At 44.7% G+C, this 21,883-nt stretch overlaps 1 protein-coding gene across 5 annotated transcripts; it reads right to left on the bottom strand.

Moving 5' to 3' along the window:
- Positions 1 to 2,451: 2,451 nt before the first annotated feature.
- Positions 2,452 to 21,438, bottom strand: ZNF639 (zinc finger protein 639). 5 transcript variants are annotated; one of them, XM_007501966.2, is made up of 7 exons: positions 21,147 to 21,326; positions 15,623 to 15,759; positions 13,069 to 13,149; positions 12,224 to 12,292; positions 10,903 to 11,013; positions 9,450 to 9,584; positions 2,452 to 9,373 (listed from the first exon to the last, which is right to left on the bottom strand). In XM_007501966.2, exons 4-7 carry the CDS (start codon positions 12,279 to 12,281, stop codon positions 8,190 to 8,192), a joined length of 1,488 nt encoding a protein of 495 aa, XP_007502028.1. In that variant the 5' UTR covers positions 12,282 to 12,292; positions 13,069 to 13,149; positions 15,623 to 15,759; positions 21,147 to 21,326; the 3' UTR covers positions 2,452 to 8,189. The 5 variants fall into 5 exon arrangements, with proteins under 5 accessions (XP_007502028.1, XP_007502027.1, XP_007502026.1 ...); XM_007501965.3 differs by lacking the exon at positions 21,147 to 21,326 and adding an exon at positions 20,610 to 21,068; XM_007501964.2 differs by lacking the exon at positions 15,623 to 15,759 and having other exon boundaries at positions 21,147 to 21,438.
- Between the last annotated feature and the right edge of the window lie 445 nt (positions 21,439 to 21,883).

Raw genomic sequence — 21,883 nt, 5'->3', positions numbered from 1 at the left:
TGGAAAACCTAGCTGGCTCTGCCAAAAACTTTAATATTTATTGGGAAAGGAAATGGGGGGTAGGAAAAACCTGGGGAATAATGGGAGGTTTGTATGGGGTATGGAGGAGTTGAGGGAAGAGAGGGAATATCGCTCAGTGAAGCAAAGGAGGGAGATGCCCCCTGATGAGAGGAAGCAGGGGTCCGATAAGGACTGTTTGTCCTGGAATGACTGAACTGAAGTTCAGCTCCCTCTATGATCAGAAAAGATAGTCCACTTATCTGACTGCGAATTCAAATAATGTAAAGTTTAATAATCAGTTGGGATTGGAGTTTTTTTTCTCAGCTTCAGAGTTGAGGCCAGACCCTGAGGCTGGTGGAGGGTTTCTCCCACTCCTGTCTACTCTATATCAGTCCTGCTTAGTCTAATTCAGAATCTTAGCAGAATCTTAGCAGTAGACAGAAAGCAAACAAGAACAGTTCTAACCTTCAGAAGCCTGTGTCTTCGGGCTGAACAAAGTAGAGGCACACCACACCAGGCTGGGCTAAACAAGTTCCTCTCTCCTCCAACACCAGGAAGGAGATCCCCAAACCCAATAGGAAGGAAGTACTAGTCACAAGACCCAACTGCCACTCCCAGTTGCCCCTTCCCCCACCAACTGTTAGTCTAGTTTCCTTTCCACAAAACAAAGAAATGAAGGAAGAAAGGAAGGAAAGAAGAGAGAGAAAGAAAATGGACAAATAAAAAACTCCTGGAGAATAGGAACTACATCAATTTTGCCTCTGAACCTCCACTTAATAAATGCTTTTCATTCATTCATTCCATGTAGCAATTACATTTACTATGCATATCCTACTTTCTTGAAAAATGGCAAGGCCTTGTGATTCTTGCTTATAGCCCTGTTGAAGAGCTGCCTGGGCAAACTGCTTGTGGTGGTCTTTGGTGCTGGAGCTTTCATTTTCTTCACTTGCTTTAACATCTTGACAGGAAAACTATCCAATTTCCTTTCCTTGTCTTACTAAGCTGTTTGTCTTACCTTCTTCTCTGTGTTCTCCTAATCTCCTTTAGCTTAAGTCTTACCCATTCCAAGGGCCTCGAGGTGGAAAGGCCAAGCACAAGGTTATTGCCATTATACAAGCATGAGATGATGAAGCACTGTGCATGCAGGCAGGCAGGATGACTGTATGAATGCTGAGAATGGGCCATGTGGGAAAGATCTTGTGAAGGTAGAAACAGCAAAACTTGGTAGTACATTGGATCCATGGGGTGAGTGCAAGTGAGTAGTCAAGACTGGCTCCAACACTGCAAACACAGCTGACTGGTAGGACGATGTACCCTCAACATGAACAGGGAATTTAGCAATAGGAGAGGGTTTGGAGAGAAAGATAATGAGATTTTTGTACATTTTCAATGAGATGTGTCTGTCCATAGGGCATTTAAAAAAAAAAAAGTTTTATTTTTTCATTAACAGAAATCTATTTTCTTTCCCTCCACATCCCACCCCATTAGGAAAAAAAATATTCCTTGTAACAATTATGCATTCTCAAACAAAATAAATATCATCATTGGCCATGTTCTGCCCTCTCGCCAATCTCACTTTGTTCTCTGTAGTCATCTCCTCTTTGTCTGGAAGTCCTTTGGAAATGGGGATGGTCATGGCATTTATAAGTTTTTATCCCTTCTAAGTTTACAGGGTTATTATTGCATAAATTGTTCTGCTCACACCACTCATAATCAGTTCATAAATCTTATCCGTTCATCTTGAAGTCATCCATGTCCTCATTTCTTCAAGCATAATAGTATTCTATCATTTTCATGTACAATTTGTTCAGCCATTTTTCCAATCAGTAGGCATCTTTATTTTCCAGTTTTGCCACCACAAAAAGAGTAGCTACAAATATTCTTATACATATAGGACAGTGTTCATTTTTATCTCTTTTGGCTATAGGCCAAACAGTGGTAGAGCTGGGTCAAAGGATATGCACTACTGAGCAACTTTTTGTGTATAATTTCCTTTCCAAGCTTTCTAATTGTACTTTTTGTTCTGGTCCCTTCCTGAACACAAGCCCGCTCCTTGGCAGGCCTTAATTTATCTGGCTGGGTCGTGTAGTTGGCTGGGGTCTTTTGTTGCCACTTGTAAAATGGGCCAGAGCCGGTTGGGAATCCGGGACCTGATGAAGCGTGCACAGACTGGGAGACTAGGGTAGTTCAGGGACAATCTGGTCTTCTTTTTCTTTCTCTCTTTATTTCTCTTTACTAGTAAATAATTATGAATTTGATATAAGCCTCCAAGATTAATTTTCAATTATAATAGTTAGTGGGTATAACTTGGATGAAAATCCAGCAGAGGGAGAAAGAACAGTTAGGCACAAGAACCAAGTAGAAAGATCTGGGAACCACATGCATGAGATGACAACTGGATGTCAAAAGATCTTTGGGTTTTGATAAGAAGTCATTTCATCACTACACGTCATCATTTAAAAACATTTATTAAGACTCATATGGAATTCTTTTGCATGTAGAACACATTAGCCCAACTACTCACAAGTTCAAATGAAACACATTTGACATATCCAAACTTGGCAGGCCAAAACTGTACAGACACCATAGATATCCATGTGTGTAATACTGTATGATACATTTACAAAATATACAGATCAAGTCTCTTTGGCATGGTAAAGGGTACAAAGATCCAGAAAATGAAGGGAGGAATTGGTTTTTCTAAAATTTCAAATAAAAAAATGACAACTAGTCATTAGGAAATGCTTGAAAAACAACAACAGCAACAACAAAACCCCTTACCTTCTGTCTTAATCCACACAAGTATTGGTTCCAAGGCAGAAGAGTGAAAAGGGCTAGACAACTGGGGGTAAGTGACTTGCTCAGGGTCACAAAGCTAGGAAGTGTCTGAGGCCAAATTTGAACCCAGGGCTTCCTGACTCCAGCTCTTTTACTCTGTCCACTTAGCCACTCTGCTGCCCCAAGGAAATGGTTCTGACTTCCTGGAGGATTTCTAAAATTCTAAAAAGATGACTTGGGAGAGAGCTTCAGTTGAAAAGTGGGAAGGTGTAAATAAGTTATAGTTTGGTAAAATGAGGAGCTGGAAGAATAAAAGGGCAATGAAAAAATAAAACTGAACAGAGCACAAGGGGCAATGTTGGAAAGAATGGGGGGCAAGTAAGCTAAGTGGGCCCAGGCAACACCTTAAAGAAGGAACTTTGTGAAGCAGTCACACTATCAAGTTTGGTCAAACTACATGAGCAACATTCAAAGTCCAAGAATAGGAACAAACAAATCAAAATATTTCCCAGGAATTGTTTTTGCTGGTTGATGCCAACTGGCTAATATCATTAATGAAGATTAGGGATTCCTAGGTTCTGATTACCCTCGGGGTCTCTGATACTATTCCACCCCATTATAGGATGGATTACAGTCTTTTTCATTTTGGTCTCTGAGTCTTACAAATATTATCAAGTCAGAGGATGAGGGAAGCTGCAGAGGACCTAGAGATCTTCTCATTTCTTTCATTTTAGGAGGCCCAGAGAAGTTGACTTGCTCAGGATCACAAATAACAGGGCTGGGACATATAGACTCAAGTCTTCTAGTTCCAAACTCAGTGCTCTCTCCATACTATATATGATTGCTTGAAATCATTTGCCTTTTTTTTTTAACACTTTGTAACAACTCATTATAGTAAAAATTCTCTTTAGAAACCATTAGTGCTTCTTAAATGAGATAATAATACTATGATAGTTAATAATCATTGTTTAAAAGATTGATTTTAATATTCTGGAGTTGCTTTGGGTTCTGTGATGTATTTGGGGGGTATTCTGTTTTCAAGTTATACAGTCTTGGTATGAAGAGACAAAGTAACCATGTTTCTAATTGGCAAATAAATTTGTAATTTAAAAATTACAACTAGCATTTTACCATTTGTTTTTTGATAATTTCTATTTTTATATTACAGTACTGTTATTTCTATTTTACTCAAGCTTCCAGTAGTTTTATAAGAATAGTATTTGTAATAATACCTCTAAGAAAAGAATGTTATCCTTAGCTATTCTCAGTAATACAAAGATTCATGACAATTCAGAAGGACCTGTGATGAAAACTGCATCCTACTTCCAGAGAAAGAACAGATGGAATCTAATTCAGATCAAAGCATCTTGTTTTAAAAATTTATTTATTTTTGTTCTTTTTTCACAACATGACTAATATGGAAATATGTTTTGCATGACTGCACATATATAATCCTTTATCAAACTGCTTGCCTTCTCAATGAGAAGGGAGGGGAGAGAGGAGAGAGGAGAGAATATGGAACTCAAAATTGTAAAAAGTGAAGGTAAAAATGTTCCCATCTAACTGGGGAAAATATTAAAATAAAAAAAAAAAACCAAGAGTATGTTATCATCAAAAATAGTTCATGGTACTTCCATGCTGGAATTCACTATTCAGAAAATTCTTCTTTCATACACAATGGACGATCATTGATATGAAGAAAATCATACTCTTAAACTCAATGAATAAGACTAAAATGAGCTTTTTTCAAACATTATGGGTTATGAGCATATGTTCACTTTGTAACTTTATATTAACAAGGTAATATCACAGCATAAATATTTTAAATATGAATTTTATATAAAACTTTCTCGTTTAATAAATACATTCAACACAAATAGAAATTTGCAGGCATTTTCGCTGCCTTTTTCCATCTGTAATTACCATGATGCACTTTCTCTAATTTTCTTATTCTTGCATTGAGTTGTTCAAATAGAAAACTATGGAAGTATAAAAAAATTTACATGAAATGTAAGTGAAGATGAGGCAGAATTAAAAATATAAAAATGTTACAAAAATGTATTTTTCACTTATAATTCACGCTCTCATAATTCTCAAGAAGAGATTAATTTACTGGAATTGAAATTAAGAGTTAAAGGTGAGAAAATGAAAAACCATTAAGTCTAGTTTCACTTCCAGTCTTCAGACAATTATCAAGGGGTATGGATAGGGTAATGTATAACCAGGAGGTAAACACTGACAGAGCAAATACTCTTACACCATTTAAACTTGGCAACAATCAGAAAATAAGACCATGATCATTCTTTCCTTTGGCTAGAATCTCATTTTGATTTTTAAAGATCTTTGATTTTTGTTCCTTTTTTTAAAAAAGCTATACATAATTTACATATTACCAGTGCCTTGGAGATACTTGAATGAGACTTTTTTTCTTTAATAGTAGCAATTCAGGTTGGAGAAAAAAAAAGATGGCAATATGCCAGAGGCTACTGTTGTAGCCAAATAAGAAATATCCTTCCTACACTTTTCAATAAGTAGAAGAAAATCTCCTGAAAGGCTGAGTGATATACACAATACACTGAACAAGCCGCCTGACATATTTTATTATGTGACTGACGGTAGAATGCTGAGATAAAGAAACGTGAGGTTTTATAGAGCAAGTTTTTTGGTATTATATTTTTGTATCATGTTAAAAATAAAAATATGTTGATATACCTATAACATACTACCTACATGACTGGAACATCATCTGAATAAAGCCAAGGAGAATGGAGAAACTCACCAGGACTTAGTAGTTCAGCTTTAGAGCCATCAACAAGTGTCAGAACCGAGACCTCTCGACTTAACTGGCAAACTTTTGAAAACTGGCCCAAGAAGAGCTTTTCTTCAACCCACAGAGAGTAGAAGAAGTCCCTTGTAATTTCAAAAATAATGTCTCTTTAAAAATAAAAAACACCACTCTTTCACTGTGGAAAAACAAGAGCTCTGCCAAGTTATCTTTAGACAGGCACATCACACTGCTTGCCTCTGCTGCCAACATCGCAGTTAGAATTCTTTTGTATTGACATATAAAGCATGATCAGCCATGTGCCCCCGGAATAGAAATGTAGCCAAGGAACAAGTGAGGACTATGGAAATTAGGGCTGCATTTAGAGGAAAAATGAAGAGGACTCCGGTTTCCTAAATAATTCCATTAACGGAATACTATAGACTGGAAAGCAACTGATACATCTCAGGCTATATTGGTAGCTTACCATCAAATAAAGATTGTTTAATTAAAAACTGGGACAGTGCCAAGAATGCCCTGAGGCTGACAGCAAGGATCTCAATTCCAGGCTCATCAAAAGGTGAGCAACACAGATGTAGTCATACTTCTGAGGACTTTTCTACTAGGCTCACCTATGTAAAGTTCACTTACCCCGTGTTAAGTATCTGATCATCAAGAGGGCCATAGTTTGTGGCCAATCCATGATAAATGGCTTTAAAAAGCAAATGCACTATGCGACAATACAAAGCATTATCATGATCATTAAAAAGAAAAAAACACCTTGCCTTCTGTCTTATAATCAATACTAGGTATTGACTGCAACGCAGAAGAGGAATAAGGTCTGGGCAACTGGGGTTAAGTGACTTGCCCAGGGACACACAGCTGGGAAGTGTTTGAGGCCAGATTTGAACCCAGGACCTCCTGTCTCCAGGCCTGGCTCTCAATCCATTGGGCAACCCAGCTGCCTTCTATGTCCAATTTTTATAAGTTCTGCTCCCCCGACTTAGTTCCATTGGCCTGGTCAAGCACAGCAGACAAATGAAGCCAATGTATCAAAACTGACAAAAAATGAGCCGGGACAGACAAAGAACATAAAAAAGCACAAGAAACCCAGATTCCAGGCCATATTTTGCCACTTAGTTGCTGTATGACCTGAGCTAAATCACTTCACTTTTCTTAGGCTAAGAAATACAGTATGAAGGGATTTGGTTGGTTGCATGCTCTCTAAGGTAGGGATTTACTGCTAACATTCTGCAATGCCAAGTCCCAGGACCCACTTAGCCCCTGGGACACTGGGATTTTGCCACGGAGGAGGTTAATAGGCATACTGCACATGGGGAAATCAGGACACATTACTGAGGTAGAAATAGATAAGAAACGGAGCTGGATTGTGAAAGACTGTGACGGCAAGAGTCAAAGAACAGATTAACTCCAGCATGGAAAAACTGCCCTGTGCAAACTGTAACAAGGTTGAACCTGAGGACCAGGAACTATATGTGGTCGAGCTGTCTGTCCCGACAGCCTGTTCAGGTTTACCGTTCATTGTTGGGCCAAAGATTTACAAGAGCCAATTAGGTGCATTTGCAATCTCTTTTGGGAAACTTTCTTCATTTCACCATCAGGTATTGTTACACTTGCACTCTTCTAGGGTTTCAGTGTATCTCTCTGGTATGACTGCCAAAGAGTCGCTGACAAGTTGCTAATTGGCATTGGTGGAGAGTTTCCACATGCTTTTCTACTCTATTGAAATGACAGATCCAGATCAAAACAAACCAGCGGACAAAATCTTGTTGCTTTAAAGATTATCTTACACCAATTTTTCAAAACTAAGTCTGGGGGATGGGGAAGAAGGGTGTTTTACATTTTTATTTAAAAGGAACTACCAAGTGAAGAATAATATCTTACCACCACAACTAAAAGGATGGGATGGAGATGGAAGAAGACTGTTGCATTGTGGGAAGATGGTGGAACAGGACAGAAGACTACAACTCTCACCAAATTAACTTAAAAATAGTGCTTCTGAGTGAACTCTATGGCGGCAAAAATGGTTAAGAGTCAGGGAGAAACACTTGTCCAATAAAGGAAGGAAAATCTGAAGGACTTGGGAATGATGGCTGGAGGGGAGAGGAAGTCGAAGGTCTGGGTCCTCGCCTGGAAATAGCTTAATTATATACACAAGTATGTACACATATGTACATACACACACAGTGCCCGTCTCCTGTCAATGCCTCCTGAACTTAGGTACTTGGATGACGTCTAACAACAGAACTATGCTTACTTTTGTGTTTTTTAAAAAAACGGAAGCAGTTAGTTATTAAAGCATACCAATGGCCCGTGTACCTTCCCTTCCAAGCAACCCAGCTCCTGCCTCCATCCCTGACACCTAGGAGCACTGACCATGTGGCAGGGAACCCAGAATCCTGGAAGATCAAACTGACAGCAACACATTTCAGACACCCTCGTGGGCTGAAAACCCTACACCCCGCAGCTAGAAAAACCCTCACGGCTCAAATAAATAAATAAATAAATAGGGTTACCTATCACCCTCCTCGGGATCATTATGAAAACCATCCAGGGTAGAACCTCTAATAAAAGATGAATTTATTATTATTTTACACCAACACTCTGAAAATTAAGAAGAGGACAATCAAGCTGTCTCGTGGACTGTCAGGTGGCTTAAAAGTTCCCTCTCATTCCCAAACCGCATCAAGCAGTCGTTACATTTATGAGGCAAGTCAGCTGCGTGCCTGAAGTCGAGATGAGTTTTCAGATCTTCGATCTGTCCCGTGGAATATTCACAGTACTGACATAAATAGATCCCCTCCGATAAGTGTGAATTTAAATGTTTGCAGTATTCTAACATGCTAGAGAAGCCCTTCCCACAGTCATCACAGACATGGGGGAAAATTTTGGTGTGCTCAATGGCCACGTGCCTGTTAACGTTTGTATGCAGTCGGCTTCGAAAACCACACACCTGACAGACGAAGAAGTTCCTGCACTTGTCGAACGTGATCTTGCTGAGGAGGCTGTACTGGCTGTGCTCGCCGCCTGCCGCGCCCCCGCCGCCCGGGCGGCCGCTGTCCTTGTCGCTCAGCTCGATGAGCCTGCAGGCGTGCTCGTTGACCACGTGGCTGTGCAGGTCCTCGGGGTCGTTGGTCTCGTGCTCACAGAACTGGCACAGGTACTGCTCGTCGCAGCTGTGCTCCTGGAAGTGCAGGTAGAGCTCGCTGCTGGAGGAGAACTGCAGGTCGCACTGCTCGCACCAGTACAGGTGGTCGCTGAAGTGGGCGTCAGCGATGTGCTGGCTCAGGCTCTCCAGGAGCACGGTGCGGTAGTCGCAGTACTTGCACAGGTAGGGCTCCTCCTCGTGCAGCTTCACGTGGTCCAGCAGGAGCCGGCTGCTGGAGAAGCTCTCCTTGCACACTCGGCACACGTGGCCTTCGTCGGGGCGCTTGTGCTTGAGCACCACGTGCTGCTTCAGGTCGGAAAAGTACTTGCTGTTGAACTGGCACAGCTCACACTTGTACAGGCCGCTGCTGTTGGCTCTCAGGAGGGGCCACTTCTGCTGGCTGGTGACGTTCAGGGCTGGGTTCTTGTCCAGAAGGCGGCACAGCTTCACGGGGGGCTCTTCGCCCACTTGGTCCTGCAGGCTCTCCGAGGACAGGTTTTCGGTCTCGGCGTCATAGTCCTCAGAGACGGCGTGCACCTCGGCCGCGATGGGCACGTCTTCGGCCGTGCGCACTTCAATGGGGCTCTCCTCCCGCGTCTGCTGCTGAACCGGCTCCGGAGAGTCGCACTCCTCACAGATCTCAATATCGGCAACGGATTTCTCTAAAAGAGAAAAACCAAACGGTGAGAACCAGGCACCGGGCGAGCTGGAGCGGCCGAGCCGAGGACGGGTCCTAACCTGCAGAGAAGGCAGCGGGGTCTAGGATCCTGAGCACGGGGCTGGGAACCAGGGGGTTCTGGCTTCGGCTCCTTCCTCTACTTCCTTCTGAGAATTTAGGCAGGTCGTTTGAGGTCTCTGTATCGGAATCGTCATCTGTGAAAGAAACCGGACAGCAAACGCCATTTACATCAGCTCAACGTTCAAGCATGAGGTTTTCTTACAGAGGACTTTAGGTACTAGGGAGAGAGAAGCCTGCCAGAGACACGCAAAGAGACGCGCATTCTCTCTCTCTCTTTCCCTCTCTCCCTCCAGAGAAAAAATGTGAGGGTGGCCGCCTCACCCCCGCTGGCTGTATGGCCTTGAGGAAGTCCCCAAACCTTGGGAGCTCCCAGGAAATTCTCCAAGACGTCACCCTGCAGAAACGTGGACCCACGTGGGTGGGAGGAATGAATTTGCTCACTGGGGCCCTACTAATGAAATCACAGGCACAGATGGGGGAAAATGTTAGGACGTAGCCCAGTGTACGAGGTCTGGGAATCAGAGAAATCTAGCTTCTAGGTCTGCGCTGAACCACCTTTTTAGATTGTTATTCTGTTGTTCCGTGATCGGCACTTTGTGATAGCATGTGGGGCTTTCTTAGCAAAGCTTTGGCAGCTCATTTTACAGATGAAGAAATTAAGGAAACAGGGTGAAGTGACTTACCCAGAAACAGTTGAGGTTTTCTTGGCAAAGCTATTGGAGGGGTTTGCCATTTCCTTCTCCAGCTCATTTTATAGAAGAAGAAACAGAAGCAAACAGGGTGAAGGGACTTGCCCAGGGTCACACAGATGTAAGACTCTAAGGCTACTTATGAACTCAGGAAGATGAGCTTTCCTGACTCTGAGCCTGGCATTCTATCCGCTGTGCCTCCAAGCTATTCATACTTTTTTATATGACCAGAGAAAAATCCCTTAATCTTAGTAATTCTTAGTTTCCTTAGTTTCCTCATCTGTAAAATGGGTGTAGGGTAGACTACCTCCCTCCAGATCCTTCCTGATCTAAAAGTTTCCAGGTGTAGGGATGAATGCCAGGAGATGTACCCCAGAACTGTTCTTTTCTAACAATGAATAAGACTTGGGAAGCAGAAGTCAAAAGGAACAACTCCCCCTGTGCTCTTTATTCTAATTGATCCTATCTGCCTACCAAAATGAAACAGGAAGCTGAGGGAGGTAAGTGGATGAGAACAAGAGGAAGGAAAGAAAAGGAATTTACCAGGACCCACAACCACTCTCTGTGTCTTTGCCACTCAAGTCGTTTGGCAACTGGTCAATCAGTCAAGTGTTTGAGGTTTTATATCCATATTTAAAATACATTTTTAAAAATTTCAATCCACTTGAAATATTTCAACCAATTTTCTCATTCATATTGAAGGAAAATATTTACCTGGACTTTAATAAATATATTTCAATTAAAATACACTTCAAATATTTACCTTTGTTTTCAAAATATTTTAAATCTGGCTGTCTCATAGAACAGACACTGTAACAGTGATCGGAGAAAATTCCATTGAATCCATCTGCAATTTTGGTTATGCCAGTAGAATCTGAATACAAAAAAAATGAAAGCAGTCTGTACATTTAACTGTAGCCATGTTACATTCACACCAAGTAATCTGCAAATTTAAAAGAAGCTCTAAGGTGCAGCGGGGTGGCTCAGTGGATAGGGAGCCAGGCCTGGAGACAGGAGGTCCTGGGCTCAGCTCTGGTCTCAGAAATTACCTAGCTGTGTGTTCCTGGACAAGTCACTTAACCCCAACGGCCTAGTCCTTACCATTCTTCTGTCCTAGAACAGACAATAGCCATTCTGAGACAGAAAGAAGGGTTTTTTTTTGGGGGGGGGGGAGCATTAGGACTTTCCTTAGATATTTTTTCAGCTCATCAATTTTTAGTACTTCTAACAAGGTTCACCTTTTCACAAGGGCTTAGAAAACTCTGTCTCTGTCACACACACACACACATACACACACTCACACTCTCTCTCTTTCTCTCTCTCACACGCACACTCAATAGTAAAAGAAAACACCATTCAAACAGGTTTACCTTTTAGTTGGATTTGCAACCTATAAATGTACCAGGGAAGGCTTTGCTACTATGTGATGAACTGAATTCATCACAAAGAAGATTAGAAGTCCAGCAGCATTTCTTCAAGCCCCCTACTTACATGGGTGGGGGGCTAGTTACCCTGGAATGACTAGGGTGATGGAAGCTTCTTGGGATCTCTCAATTCTGGCCTGAGTACTGAGGCAACGTGGAAGCAACAGGAGGAGAAGCATTGTTCCAGGGATTTAGACCATGGGGGTTATTCAAGTCCTACAACAGGCCTGGGCCCATCACAAACCATAATACCAAGAAGAGGGTGATGTATGCCACTGCCTACCTACCCAAAAGACCAAATCATCCTGGTCATCATATCACCTGCTGCTACCGCAGGACCCAAAATTATAGCTTTTAAAAATAACTGCCACAGAACTGTTATCTCTTAAGAGGCAATAAAAGTATTTGGCTTGCAAAATATCTTCTATTGATGGGGAAAAGAACCATGGATCGGCAAAAGAACATCTATAACCTGTCTCTAAAGATGGACAACATATTGTTTGAATCAGACCATACACATTCAGATGAATAACACAAGTTATTAAGTCATTGCATTTCAACCTTTATCTGATGGCTTATCAACAGAGACCAAGATAACATTTATAGGAAAATTGCATTAATTCATAAATCAATTCAAAAACAAATAAATGACATATAGACCTGAATAACGAGAGGGATGTAGAGTCTTCCTTTTCCTTTTTTTAGGATGTTCATTCATATCTTTTCACTCTAAAAGTAAATGAAAATAAGTCATTTGAAACAAAGACTGGGTGAAAACCACCTAATGTTGAAATAAAGACTTCTTAAATGGGCAATTTAAAATTTTTAATTCAAAAAATGCAATTTTTAAGGGAAACAAAAAGAAACCTTAGAAATGGTGTGAATTGATAATTTACTTTGTAAAAAAAGCATATCAAATTGTTTCTACTTATATTTTGGATTTAATTTCCAAGTATCAAATCAGGATATTGCTTGCAGTTTTATTTCTTAGTTTGGAATGAGAAATACTCTCCCAGTCTAAATATACATGCTAAAACTACTTCTAACGATGACAAATTATTGTAACAAGCTGCTTATCTGTTATAAACAAAGAATGCTTTTAATTCATTAAACATTCTCAAACTCAATAAAAATAACAAATCTATTTTAAAAAATTAAGTACCTAAAACTGTCTATGATACTGCATTAGTTATTACTTAGGAGAATTCCACCAATATAATTCCTACAATCTAAACATTTTACGACAGACTCCAAACTCATATAATATTTCCCTCAAAAAGACAAGACAATCTGCATTGATTCTTGGTTCCCAGAATTAGAGGGATTACAAAGCTGTTCTAAAGAAAATTCCTTTGCTCAACTATGAAGTCATATTCAGCATTCTACTGGTGATCTAGACACAGTCCATGTAGAAACCATTCAATGCTGGGGATATCCGAAGGAAATCATGGTATTTACCAAAATGGTTATAAAAATGATAAAGAATTCCTCTCCCACCAACTTACTTGGTGTAATTACTAACAGTAGAATCTGGAAGAACTTCAAAGGAATGCTATGTTACAATAGTTTCACAAGTAGGGAAATACCTGTAAATAAAACACAACCAAAAAAAAGTCAGGAAATTGTAAGACCACCAAAAACTATCAGTAGATATTCAATTGTAGCAAAAACAAAGAGAGTTTCCCAAGTTGTAAGAATACCATCAGAATCCAAAACCAAGTTGCCTAAAACAACAAACTGACTGGAATGAAAGTTAAACAAGTATTTTTATTTGAAGATTTGATAGAAGTGGTCTACACTTATTAGCAACATGGTGTGTAATGGATAGAGCACTGGCCTTGGAGTCTGGAAGATCTGGGTTTGAATCCTACCTCACATATTTACTAGCTATGTGATCCTGGGCAAGTCACTTGACCTCCCAAGCCTCAGCTTCCTCATCTGCAAAGTGAGGGAATTGTTGTAATCAATGATCTCCAAACTCCCTTCTAGGCAACATTTCCAATGTAAAAATTAGAAAGCTGTGATCAAAACCAGACTGTTTCTACATGCTCTCATACAACATTTCCTGATGCTTTCCAATGGACTCCTCACCTATTTCAGTTATATTTGCATCTCATCCTCCTTGCCCTTAACATTCAAATAACCTTTTGGAACTCTGGGAAGGTATATAGCTTTAGCTATATCTGAAAGGGGCAATCAGAAGAAGAAAACATCTGAAAGGAGCAATCAGAAGAAGAAAACACAAGGCAAAGGTAATCACAATCACTCTGAAATCACTGCTCCCTATGGTACAGGTTATCGGCCCATCATTAAGGTAATTTCTGAAGCAGACAGAAACTGAGGATCTGTCAGAAATAATCTTAAATTTTGAGGTGGATTACCACTAACAACCTTGCAGAGCAAGAAACAGTCCTCATATTTTGGATTAGACTAAATCTATGTTCTATCCCTGCTGTGCCACAGGTCACAAAGATAGATGTGTATTTTCTTCTCTGGTTTAAAGAGGCCAGTCCCATTATTTTATAACTTAAAAGCTGTATATTTCCACTTTGAGATCAGGAGCTATTTTTCACACAATCTTTGTATCTCTGGCACCTCCACCCACTGGCTCTTAATGAATTAAAGGCCCTTAAAGCAGGGACGTTAAATAAATGCTTATTTACTTGAGTGAAATAGGAGCATAGGCTTTCCATTTGGGATTGATACAAATGCATATGAATACTCTTCTATTTAACCCAACTTGAAAAACATTTTTAACCCCCTATTATATATAGGAATTGGGGATATAAAAACAAAGATGAAAAAGTCTTTGACCTCAAGGAGTTTGCATTCTCCTGAATAGGGAGGTCTACAACATTTAAACAGGGGGAAAAAATGCCATGTGATTTGAGGAGGAAAATCCAAGGTTTCCCTAGGTAGATGACACCTGAATGAAGCCCTGGAACCAAGAAGGAAGCTAAGGATTCTAAAGAATGAATGAATTGTAAGAGGCAAAAGTGAAGAGAGATTACCATCCTAATATACAGGGGACAGAACGATGAGTTAGGGGGAATACCACGGGCTAGTTTGGACAGAAGAGCAGAGAGGACGCAAAGGGGATGAATTTTGAAAGTCTGGGAAGGGTAATAACCAGTCAGGCTGTAGATGGCAATAGAGAGCCACTAATGATTCTTAGGGAAGTGGCATGGTTAGACCTGGGTTTTAGAAAAATGCTATGGAATGACAGTTTTGAGAGGAGAAAGAATGGAAGCAGAAGGATCAAATTCACAGGCTCCTCAGGACCGTGGATAACTGTCAGAATTAAGGCTGTGCAAACTGAGAAAAAGGGATGAGGGATTTGAGAGATGTGGAGGTAGAACTGATTGGAAGAGGGGGGGGGGAAGGGGAAAAGAAAGAGAAACATCATTTCTCATTACATTGGTCAGCAGTGTGTTAATTCCTGGTGACCAAAAACTTTTAGTTCAATCTTGATCCAGGATTCTATTTATTCTTTGTTGTTTTCAGTCACGTCAGATTCCTTATGGCCCCTTTGGAGGTTTTCTTGGCAAAGATATGGGAGTAATTTGCTGTTTCCTTTTCCAGCTCATTTTACAGAAGAGGAAACCATGGCAAACAGGGTAAAGTGACTTGTCCAGGGTGGCATGGCTAGTACATGTCTGAGGCTGGATTTGAACTTGGTCTTCCTGACTCCAGGCCCAATAGTTTTATCTATTATGCTACCCAGCTGCCCTGTTGTGCTTCAGTCCTGCCTGACTTCATGATCCCATTTGGAGTTTTCTTGGCAGATAGTAGTGGTTTGCCATTTCCTGCTCCAGCTTATTTGACAGATGAAGAAATGGAGGCAAACAGGGTTAAGTGGTGTGTCCAGGAGCACACAGCTAAGAAATGTCTGAAGCCAGATTTGAACTAGGAAAGATGCATCTTCCCAACTCCAAGTCCAGCACTCAATTCATGGTAGCCCAGAGCTGCCCAGGGCCCATTCTTTCTGTTAGAGCTGTGATGGTGAACCTATGGCACATGTGCCAGAGATGGCATGCCTAGAGCTCTTTGTGGGCTCACCTGCCAAGGACCCGGTCCCTGAGGAGCCACAGGGCTGCTCTCCTCTTCCCTCCCCCCAGTAGGAGTTAGTAAGGTCTCTTCAAGACAGGATTGCCCCGTCCCATTCAGAACACAACAGCCTCTTCATTATCTTTGGCCTGAGGAGACAGAAACAACTTATGTCTTTAAGACTTTACTATACAAAGTATTTTTGGGATTTGGGGATATCTTTTGAGTTTTAAAAATGTTCAAAATTTCCCCAGTTTCTTTCACAAGCAAACTTGGGGGACTTTAAAATTTGCATTCTTGGGCCTGCAGCAAAGGGGTGCCTGCCAGAAGGAAAGCAGGTGGGCTAGAAGCTCAGGAAAACACACTAGTGGCTTGTCAATCTCCCAATCAGCCCTGCACCCAAATTAGAATCTGACTTCAACCCTTGACCATTTGCTAATAAAAAAGGTTCATTTGGAGGATACCCCCTTCAGGAAGGCTGGAACATGATGAAGTGAATGTGGCAGAGGGCTTGCTTACACCCCTCACCTCTCCCCAAGCCTGACGATATCACCTGTCCCCTGCCCAGCAGTCCAATGGGGGTGCTTCCTACCTCCCCTGGGTGAAGTAAGGGGGGGCACAGAACCTGGTGGGGGGGGCATGGCCCAGCACTCCATCTCTAATAGGTTCCCCATCACTGAGTTGGGGTATTTCTGACCATACCCAGTTGACCTTAAGCGATCCTCCACTCCTCTCCACTTCTACAGTAATTCTGTCTGCACAACTCATTTATAAATTAACTAAGGCAAACTTTAGTGAAGTTCCACAAACACTTACTAAGTATCCACTCTCTATGCAAACCTGTGTTACTGTTGTCAAACTGTGGGGAGAGTTTATTGTTACTCAATCGTGCGCGAGCTTTCTTCCACTCCCGCCGAGCACTTGCTACAAAGAGGCGACTTTCTGGCCTGCCAAGTGAAGGGTTCCTGTAATGCGCTTCTTCTCCCTGCACCTCCCACTGCTTCTAGGAGCAGCCACAACCCTGCTGGGCAGCGCAGACTCCCCACAAGCCGGCTTCACCTTCCTCACCCGACTCTCGACTGGGTCCCTGGTCCAAGCCTTTGGCCTGGCCTCCCTTGAGCCTCCACAATCCCCTTTCTCTCAGAGCTCGGCCGCCCGCCTCTGGGAGACTCTCCCAACTGCAAGCTCCAGATGCCCGCTGTTTCCTGGTCCCATCTCAGAATGTGCAGGAGGTCTAGACGGGCCTTTTCCTGGTCTATACATGCACGCATGTACATACCAGACACAGACAGGGCACAGCCACAGGCTGGCTCCTCCCACAGAATGAATTTAAGCTTCTGGGGATCCCAGCAATGACAAAGAGCACTTGAAGAGCACCTGAAGGTGGCCTGTCTTAGCACAGGGGTCCCCAGTCAGGACTTCAAGCTGGCATCAGAAACCACTTCGCTTGGGGAGGCCCCTGCTGGGCACGACGTGCTGAACCCAGGAGGAGGGGGCTGAGTGGGCGGATTCAGGGCACCCGGGCAGGGCACGACCCCCTCCTCTAAAATGGGAAAATGCCCTTCCGCGAACCAGCAACGAGTGCAGCCTCGCTCAGCACTGAGCCAGCGCTTCGTGCTGTCACTGGCTGACTGAGGTCTCCAGTGACAGGTTCCGTTTCCCTCCGTCCATCCCTGGGGGAGGCGCACCCACGGCTCAAGGCCCGTCGGCAAGCCTAGGAAACACAGCGTGCAGTGCAGCAGGTGGGAAGTGCCCGCTCCGGCCCCATGGCAGAGCCGAAGAGACGAGCACTCCGAGAAGGTGCTGCTCACAGAACCCACCGAGACAGCATCTAAATGGATCCCGTAAAGGTCGCAACAAGGCGGGAGAAGAACACGGATCATGAGGCGATGCAACAGAAGCAGCAAGATGGCTCCGAGGTAGGAGAGCCAGACCCAGAGACAGGAGGCCCTGGGTACAAATCTGGCCTCAGACACTTCCCAGCTGTGTGACCCTGGGCAAGTCACTTAACCCCATTGCCTATGCCTTACCTCACTTCTGCCTTGGAACCAATCCAAAGTATTAACTCTAAATTGGAAGGTGAGGGCTTAAAGGGAAAAAAATGAGGAAACTGAGGCTCAGAAAGGGTTCGCAGCTTGGCCTTTCTGGTAACTTAACCTCAAAATTAGCATCACTAACTGCTGCACATTTACCCTGAACATCCTGCAAATTTCTCACCAAGAACACATTCAAGAGAGCTCACGACTCCCCTCTCCCCCCACGGCTTTCCCTCGGACGTGCCCATTGCTTCTGAAGGCACCAACTCCCATCCAGCACCAGGGCCACGAGCTTCCTTCCCACATCTCGAGATGCCAAGTCTCTCGGATGCTACCATCCCGACAGCCCTCACACTACTCTTTTCTGGGTTCCTACATGGCCACCACCCTAGTTCAGGCCCTTTTCTGCCCTCAACTATTTCAACAGCCTCCTCTAGGTCTTCCTGCTTTCAGTCTCCCTCCTTCACTAAGTCGCCCCTATATGGCCGTAGCTTTCCTTTTTTATTGTTATTTTTAAGAACAATATTAAAGCTCGGGCCTGGCAGTGCCACCCCCCAGCTTGAGGATGCCAGTGGCGCACCTCAGCCAAAAAAACACGTACTGAAAGCCCCGGAAAAGCTGGCTTCAGGCGACCTTTCCAGCCTTTTCTTAAATCATTCCTCACTTCAAGCACTCTCCTCTCTAGCCAGAGGGGCTGCCTCGGTCTTTGCAGAAAGTCAGCATTCCTTTTCCGACCTGCACGTCTTTGGAACAGGCTAGCCTCCTCCAAGGATGGCTCTCTCTTCCTCTCCCTCCTCACCTCTATTCCTAAAATCCTGAGCTTTCATTCAATTCTAGCTATAGGAAGCCTTTCCTGATCCCCCAAATAATGCTGTCCCTTTCCCGAAGTTACTGTATTGGCTTCAATGGTGCATCTCCCTTCATCCTTCAAAAAAAAAGGAATGTCCTCTTCCTGGAGGACAGGAACTGACTTATCCTTCTCTCCCTTGTGCTTAGCTGCACCAAATCTGATTTTACTAGAGTGGGGTAGAGTCAGAGGCAGCACTTGAATTCATGGCTCTGACTCCCAGACTGTCTCTTTATAGCCCGTGAGATCTCAAAACCTCACACATCATAGGTGCTCAATAAATGCTTGAACAGAACCACTGCTGAATAGTCCAAGGCCACACAGAGTAGTAAAGAAGGAAGCTGAGGTTAAAAGCAGGTGGTGAGGCAAAAGGCAAAGCTCTTGACATAAGTATTATTATTTAAACCCTTCCGACCTGTCTTAGTAACAATGCTGAGGCTGAAGGGCAAGGGCTAGAGGAATGGAGCTAAGTGACTTGCCCACAGTCACACTGTCTCTTTTGTTCTTAAGCCCATCACATGCTTATGTTCTTCTAAACAGGGAAGCTGATTTGGTGATGCAGCAGAAACAGGGGACTTCCTTTTGTCTCTGACCTGCAGTGTCTGAATGCCCAGAGGTCCAGACTATCCTGCTGGTCAGGACACGACTTGGGAGGCTTCCTTAGGCCCTTTAGTTATCCGCTGCAGTGCTGCTTCTTCTGACAAGCAGCAGGCTTCCAACCCAGAAACTCCTCAACACCCACTGGAGTCCAGAATGTCCATTTCCCCAGGCTCCTAGTCAACCTCCTCTTTTTTTGGTGCTAGAGCCACTATATAGTAGAAGGAAAGAAACAAGCATTTATTAAGTACCCACTGTGTGCCAGGAACTGTGCTAAATACTTTCCAAATGTCTCAAAGAAACAAGCATTTATTAAGTACCCACTGTGTGCCAGGAACTGTGCTAAATACTTTCCAAATGTCTCAAATGATTCTTAAAACCCTGGTAGGTGGGTATTATTACTCTCATTTTACAGTTGAGGAAACTGAGGCAGAGGTTAAGTGACTTGTTCAAGGTCACCTACTACTCAGTATCTGCAGAGAAGGTTCCACATGACTGAAAGTGGCACTGTGTCCTTCCCTCTCTAGGGGGCTCAGAGAGGAGAGCTACTTACAATGCCTCTCCCCACTCTACTCCATCCTCCACTCAGCTGTCAAAGGGCTCTCCCTAAGGTGCATGTGATAAAATCAGACTGTTAACCTCAATGGCTCCCTATTACTTCCAGAATATAACATGAATTCCTCCATTTGGCATTTAAAATCTTCAGTGATCTGACATGGTCCTACCCTTCCATGCTTCCTATAGTTGATTCCCCCCCACACATTCTATGATCCAATGACACCCTCCACTCACAGCCCATCTCCAGACTCCTTGCCTTTGCATCAGCTCTTCCTCAGGCAGGAAAGCTCTCCCTCCTCACCTTCCCTTAAGTGGCTTCCCAGTTCCTCCTCCCTCTGCCTGGCGCCTTCCGCGAGGATTACTTGCATTTACATTGTAGCTACCTTTGGTATACAGTTATCATTTCCCAGCCTCCCTGCCTGGGTACTTGGGTTCCCAAGGCTTGGGCCTGGGTTTTAATCTTTTATCTTTGTATCCTCACCCTTGGCTCAGCGCCTGCCACCCAGGTAGCACTTAGGGAACACTCCAGGCCTAATGGCTTGTCCCCCCAAGGCAGGGGCTGGCCAGGCCTCGGGGCAGGGATGAGGAGGCCATGGTGGAGATGAGGATGGCTCAGCTCCCGAGTACAGGAGGTTTCAGGCAGACAAAGCCCTCTAGTGTAGGGGAGATGGGCCCCACAGCGTCGGGGTCAGAGGGCCCAGGTTCTGATCTGGTTTCTACTACGGGAGATCGGCCTGCAGCCTTACAGTCATTACAAAAGGAATTAATTAACTAATATCAATGAACACCAATTACAGCTAGCTCACAGGCATTCGGGTCTGCCAAAGGTTTTACCTGCACCCTCCCGGGGGGGGGGGGGGGGGGGGAAGGGGGGGTCATGGCCACCCTGGGGGCGGGGTTATCGTCGTGCACATGGTGCAGAGGAAGAAACTGAGGCTGGGAAGCGGGGTGACAGACTTACCCCGGGCCACACAGCTCGCGAGTGTCGGAGCCAGGTATTAGTGCGCCCCCAGTTTACAGAAGGGGATACTGAGGCGCACGACGGTTCGGGGGCTGGCCCGAGGTCACAGATGGCGAGGGATTGGGACTGGCCCTAGATTCGGGTATTTTTGGGCTCCGGTACGGCGCTATTGGCCATGCGCGGTCCCTCCAGGTTGCCTCAGTTTGCCCATCTGTTCAATGGGCGCGGGAGCGCGCTCTGTGCGCCCACTCTGCGGATGAGGTCACTGAGGCCCCGCACACCAGGCCCCGTGCAGCGTGGGCGCCTAGGTCACACCTGGAGGAGGCCACGCGCTGAGTCCGCCGGCCGGCCGCGGGGAGGGCGTCACGCCACGCCGCGCCACGCCATGCCACGCCACACGCCCGCGCAGGCCCTGGCCCGCCCTGGCCTTCGCCTCGGGCACCGCCCGCGCAGGCCTTGGCCCGCCCCGGTCCCGGCCCCGGCCCCGCACCCGCCCTCCACCTCCCCCGGCCCGGCCCCGCCGCGGCCCGCACTCACCGCCTGGCTCCGCGCCTGCGCCGTGCGTCTCCGGGGGACGGGGCGGGGGAGGGGCAGCGGGCCGGCTGCGGGGCTCGCGGGCTGCACGCACACCAGGCCAGGGAGCGACCACCAGCCTCCAGCCCCGGCGCAGGCGGCGGCCGCCGCGCGCCCCCTGCCGGTCCGCCGCACCGCGGCGCAGCCCGCGCCCCGCCCCGCTCCCGGCCTGCCAGAGTCAGGGAAGGGAGGGGCGAGGGGCCCTCCCGCGCCGGCCCCTAGCCACGTGGACCCAGCCTGACCGGACATCTCCTCCATCCGCCGGCAGGCAGCGCACCGCCCACGCAGGGGCTGAACCCCTAAGTCCAGGGGTGGAGTCTAAGAACCTCGGAGTTTGGACAGACTGTTGGATGCCTGGAAGGATGGGTGATGAATGGAAGAACCAACCTCAAGCACGGTCACTAATAATGGCAGCTCATGGTTCCCTGACGTTTTAGGACTGCACAACAGTTCATCTATTTATATACCGTCTGAATTACAAGCCTGAAGGACTCGTTTCTATTCCCACTATTGTCAATAGCCAGCATTTATACAGTATCTGCTACGTGCCAGGCACTTTACAAATCTCTTTTTTGATCCTCACAGTTGGGGAAACTCATAGACAGAGGTTAAGTGAATTGCTCCGGATAGCACAGTCTCTGAGATTGGATTTGAACCCAAGTCTTCCTGGCTGCAGGTCCTACTCATCCATTGGGCCATGT

Source organism: Monodelphis domestica, chromosome 8 (genome assembly GCF_027887165.1).
Source record: "Monodelphis domestica isolate mMonDom1 chromosome 8, mMonDom1.pri, whole genome shotgun sequence".
Classification (NCBI taxonomy): domain Eukaryota; kingdom Metazoa; phylum Chordata; class Mammalia; order Didelphimorphia; family Didelphidae; genus Monodelphis; species Monodelphis domestica.
This window is presented reverse-complemented; position numbering and strand designations above follow the sequence as displayed.